This window comes from Rhea americana, unplaced genomic scaffold, assembly GCF_003343005.1.
Source record: "Rhea americana isolate MKP2758 unplaced genomic scaffold, rheAme1 scaffold_695, whole genome shotgun sequence".
NCBI lineage: Eukaryota > Metazoa > Chordata > Aves > Rheiformes > Rheidae > Rhea > Rhea americana.
In genome coordinates this window covers 15,247-20,163 of record NW_028186862.1, presented here as the reverse complement: position 1 = coordinate 20,163, position 4,917 = coordinate 15,247, and the positions used below count along the sequence as shown (strand labels likewise).

The window sequence follows — 4,917 nt, the reverse complement described above, 5'->3', positions numbered from 1 at the left end:
CCCCCCGTCCCGTCCCGTCCCGCTCCGCGCCCCCTCCCGTTGCAGGTGGCGCCCCCCGAGGGCTGCTCGGAGCTGTCGGCGCTGGGGGACACGGTGCAGATCCACTACACGGTGCGGGCGGCGGCACGAACACGTCAGCACTGGCGGCGGGGGCGGGCCCGGGCGGCCCCGGGGCCTGCGTGGGGAGGGTCCTGCGGCGGCCCCGGGGCCTGCGTGGGGAGGGTCCCGCGGCGGCCCCGGCTYCCGCGTGGGGAGGGCGCTAGGGTGTCTCCGAGGCCACGCGGGGAGGGTCCTGTGGTGGCACCGGGTCCCGCGTGGGGAGGGCGCTAGGGTGTCTCCGAGGCCACGTGGGGAGGGCGCTGCTGCGGCACCGGGGCCCACGTGGGGAGGGTCCTGGGGCAGCACCGGGGCCCACGTGGGGAGGGTCCTGCAGTGGCACCAGGGCCCAAGTGGGCTCTGCGCCACGTTGCACCTGGGCTGGCATCGGACCCACGTGGGGCTGACCCGGGGGCAGCCCTGGGGTGGCACCAGGACCCCAATGTGTGGGGTTTGGTCCTGGGACAGGCACAGGGCAGCACTGAGACCAGCGTGGGGCTGGCCCTGGGGCAACTGCGGGATGAGCCCGRAGGCGGGGGCCAGGCCAGGGCAGCGTGGCCCGAAGGAGCCCGGCACCGCTCGGCTGTACTTGGGCTACCTGTGCCAGCAGTAACCGGGTCCGTGTGTCCGGCAGGGCAGCCTGGAGGATGGACGGATCATTGACACCTCGCTGACACGGGATCCGCTCCAGGTGGAGCTGGGCAAGCGCCAAGTGATCCCCGGTGGGTGCACGGATGGGTCACCAGCGCCCGCCGGGCCACCCGGTCCCGCACCGTGGCTCTGGGCTGAGCCACGGGGTGAAGGGTCTGGGGTCCGGTGGGACGCGGCAGAGCAGCCCYGGGGCCAGGCACTGGGTGCTGCGGTAAGATGGGCGCGGGACAGCTCTGCTCAGCRCCTGTCTCCCCCCTCGCAGGGCTGGAGCAGAGTCTGCTGGACATGTGTGTGGGGTAAGTCTGGCCGCTGGCGTGCTGGGGAGGGCAGTGAGCCCCCCGCCACCCGCTGCGGGGGCCTGGCCGTGCTGCGGGATGGCCCTGGAGAAGCCGCCTCGGGGCTGGGTGAGACCATCCGCACTGCGGACCAGGATGAGGCCGGGCCCAGATGCGAGCTGCCCTCCTTCGCTGCCCCAGGATGAGGTCCTCGTGTCCCCCTTCCCGTGGGGTCTCCTGGCCCCACTTGGGCTCTGTCGTCTGCCGCAGCTGGCCCTAACGTTCCCACTGTGGTTTTGAGTGGATTTGTCCCCCTGCCCGGTGCTGGGACTCGGCCCTGCTGGGTGCCGAGGGGCCTCCATGCTGACGGTCTCTCGCTGTGGCAGGGAGAAGCGGAGAGCCATCATCCCCCCTCATTTGGCGTACGGCAAACGAGGTTCCCCCCCCACCATCCCAGGTAAGCGTGGCCGGGCTGGGCCACCTGCCCCCCCCGCAGCCCTCGCCGACCCCGTACCGCAGCAGGGGTGTCGGGATCGCTCCTGCCCGGCCCCCGGGCACCCCGCGCGCCGGAGGAGGTGCGTCTCAGCCCTGGCAGGCAGTGCCTCGGCTCCGTCTGGGGTCCCCGCTCAGGCTCTGTCCCCTCTCGCCAGGCGACGCGGTGCTGAAGTTCGAGGTGGAGCTGGTCGGCCTGTCCCGGGCCAGCTACTGGCAGAAGGTGGTGAACGACGTGCTGCCCCTCRTGTGCCTCGGGCTGGTCCCGGCGCTGCTGGGGCTCATTGGCTTCCACCTCTACCGCAAAGCCAGCAGCCCCAAGCTCTCCAAGAAGAAGCTCAAGGAGGAGAAGAGGAACAAGGCCAAAAAGAAATAAATTGTGCCTGCAGCAACCATAGCCGCTCCATGCCTGCTCTGTCCACCTCCTGGGGTCATTCGCTGCGTGGGGGACAGCGTGCAAGCTCCTGTCCAGGCAGAGGCCTGGTGGGAAGGCAAGAGCAGAGGGAAAGGGACCCTGGGCCGCTCATCTCCCTGGCTGGACGCTGTCAGCTCGCACCGAAGGCCTGGAGCTCCCAGCCTGGCCCTGTCAGGGGGGATTTARTGCAGACATAGACAGAGCCCACCCTGACAGAGCTGTAGGTGAGCAGGAATAAGACCCATAGCACATCCAGAGCACAGTCGAGCTCTTTAATGGCAGTGTCCTGTGGGCACGGTTTCCATGCTGTCCCTGAGCGCCAGGCTCTGCTGGGCGTCCGGGCTGCGGGACGGTTCGCAGCTGAGGCCGGGGCAGATCCAGCCACACGTCCTCCCCCAGGAGGCTCACAAGGTGTGYGACACCACGTGGGCTGCCTCGATGACATTGTGCACGGGCCCCCTGGCACCGGGCAGGGCTCTGGGGCTGCAGCTCCTGTGCTGGAGGACGAGGAGCGGGTTGGGTTTGCTGAGCACCTCCTCGCTCACAGAGATCCCCTCCAGGTACTGCTTGAGCAGCTCCCGCAGGCGCTGGTTCCTGTGGCTCAGAGCTGCCTTCTCCTGCACCAGTGCCAGCTCCTCCAGCTTCACCTTGTTGAACCTCTGCCAGAAGCGCTCCATCCCTACGTAGTCCTGCATGGCCTGCACAGGAGGGAGAGAAGAGGAGGCCAGRAGCCCCAAACCTACCCCTGCACACACACTGGCTGTCCCTGAGGCTGTCCCCTGCAGCCCTCCCCTGCAGCAGTGCCTGGCCAGCTCGGGACCCCAACGCTGTCTCCTCACCTGGGCCAGAGGCTCTGCAGGCGTCTCCTTGAGGACCTGCTCTGCATCCTGCTGCTCCCCTTCAGCCAGCGAGGAAGGGTAGAACGGCAGCACCTTCTCCTCCTCTGTCTCCAGCTTACGGCACATCTCACCCAGCCGCAGGATGCGCTCCGCCTGCGGGAGATGCCAGAGAGGGCAGGTAGGGAGGGGAGGGCAGTGCCTGCATGGCCCGGGGCTCCCTGGAGCAGACCAGTCCTGCCCCAGGGCAGGCAGCACGCGGTCCGCAGGCCTCACCTTCTCCACGACGTGCATCAGTGTCTTCAGGGTCACACTGCTCTGCGCAGTGAGCTTGGCCAGGCTGCCGTGGGCCTTGGCCCTGGCCTGATTCATCTCCTTCTTGAGTTCCTGGAGCTGCTTAAGGACAACCTCCTTCTCCTCCCGCACACGACGGTTCCTCTCCTCACTCTCCTGGAAGTGAGCCGCAATCTTGCCCTTTATGGCTATGATGGAGTCCTGGGGGCATACAAAAGATCAGTGACAGATTGGGGGGGGGCTCGATTCGCGGGGCCACAGGTGCGCTGTGAGTTTTTGCAGCCACAACCTGGAGTTTCTGCAGCTTCTTCGTCTGCATCTCTATCTCCTTGGAGCTCTTCTGGTCCTTCTGCCGGAGCACCTCAAAGGCGATCTTATGGTCCTCCGTGGCCTCTGTGTAGTTGTACAGGACCTGCTGGAACTGCTTCCAGAGGGAATCCATCCTGCTGCCCAGGTGCAAGCGGCTGTACTGCTTCTCTTCTAGTTGCTGGGGGAGGGAGAAATTGGTGGGGGTATCCTGCCACCCCCTCCCCTCCCTTCCTGGCTGTGACTACCACGCCCAAAGTGAGGCAGGTCCTTGCCTCTGCTGGGGCTGAGGCTCCATCAACCCTCGCTGTGCTCTGCTCATGCCCCAAGCCCTAAAATGCTCCTCACCAGAGTCAGCTGCTAGTTGGGTGGCTAAAGAGCCCAGCCAGTTCTTCAGCAAGCCCTGCCCCATCCCCTGCCCCTGCCTTGTTCTTAATGTCATCCCAGGCGCTCTGGAAATTCAGCGTGGCCTCATAGTTGTTCTCAACAAAGTTCTGCTCCACGGCCAGCATCACGCCCTGCAGGTAGCAGCACTCTTGCTTGTGCTGTTCGAGGATGGTTCTCCTGGGGGGAACAGGGGGGAGAGCTACGGAGCACATGGTCAGGGAGGTCCCCGTTCTGGCGCTACGAAAGGGCTCCCCACCAGGGACACAGCGTCCCGGCAGGACAGCCAGCGGTGCCACCTCGGCACAGGGATCTCCCTCTCCCCTCAATACCTCTCTGTCTCAAACTCCTTCTTGAGGGCCTCCAGCTCYGTGTTATAATCCTCCTCCAGGTAGCGCAGGCGGCAGCGCTGGAGCTGCAGCAGGCAGTCGATGTTGTGCAGGTGGCTGCACAAGGCCTGGGCATGCTGCGCCTCTGCCTCAAACAGGTCTCTGGCCAGGGACTGCAGGAGGGAAGGTCACGTGAGGGGCTCTGCGCGGCCCCGTGCCCCCACCACAGCAGCCCTGTGCTCACTTTGATGACGCTGTCCTTGCAGTCCGTCACCCGCGCAAAGGTCTGGCTCAGGATCTCGATGTCTGTGCGCAGCTCCTTGGCCTTRGCCTCCCGCAGCACCGCGCGCCACTGCGTGTTGATCTTGTTGAGGTTCAGGGTGCTGTTGTGCTCCTCCTTGGCCAGCTTGTCCTGCACGGGGGACATGGGGGGGTGTCAAAGGGCAGTGAAGATGCGTCCTGCAGGGGACAGGGGCTGGATGGCATGCGGGGAAATGCATCGCTGACTCCCACAGGACCCCAGGAACCTTCAGGAACTGGGTGAGCATCTCCTCCTTCTTCTTGGCCTCCTCCTCCTTGGCCAGGGCTTGGCTCTGCAGCAGCAGGAGCTGGTCCTCCTCTGTCATGGGGGTGGCCGTGGCCTGCTGGCGCCGCTTCCTCAGCATGGTGGCAGGGCTGAGGGGCAGGGTGTGAGGCATAAAGTTGTGGGGGGGTAACCGGGGTCTCAGTCACTCTCCTCCAGGGTCCCCCTGGGCCCCCTCCCCCTGCTCCCTCCCCCCCAATCCCTTCCCCTCTGCGGTGTTCCCCCCTCCCCTGCTCTTCCGCTCCTCCATGGGATG

General features: G+C 66.2%; 2 protein-coding genes across 2 annotated transcripts in view; one reads left to right on the top strand and one right to left on the bottom strand.

Moving 5' to 3' along the window:
* The window catches only part of LOC146586375 (ADP-ribosylation factor 3-like), a 7,018-nt gene extending 5,111 nt beyond the window's left edge, over positions 1-1,907 (top strand). Inside the window, exons 5-9 of the mRNA XM_085321422.1 lie at positions 36-111; positions 731-818; positions 1,010-1,043; positions 1,409-1,479; positions 1,673-1,907. Coding sequence (XP_085177548.1) covers positions 36-111; positions 731-818; positions 1,010-1,043; positions 1,409-1,479; positions 1,673-1,890 — 487 coding nt within the window. The 3' untranslated portion in view covers positions 1,891-1,907. The remainder of the gene's footprint in view (positions 1-35; positions 112-730; positions 819-1,009; positions 1,044-1,408; positions 1,480-1,672) is intronic.
* Positions 1,908-2,193: 286 nt separating this feature from the next.
* Positions 2,194-4,804, bottom strand: DRC2 (dynein regulatory complex subunit 2). The gene is made up of 8 exons (XM_085321420.1): positions 4,606-4,804; positions 4,323-4,490; positions 4,082-4,251; positions 3,791-3,929; positions 3,349-3,546; positions 3,042-3,260; positions 2,769-2,921; positions 2,194-2,627 (listed from the first exon to the last, which is right to left on the bottom strand). The coding sequence occupies exons 1-8, from the start codon at positions 4,774-4,776 to the stop codon at positions 2,334-2,336; spliced, it is 1,512 nt and encodes a 503-aa protein (XP_085177546.1). The 5' UTR covers positions 4,777-4,804; the 3' UTR covers positions 2,194-2,333.
* Between the last annotated feature and the right edge of the window lie 113 nt (positions 4,805-4,917).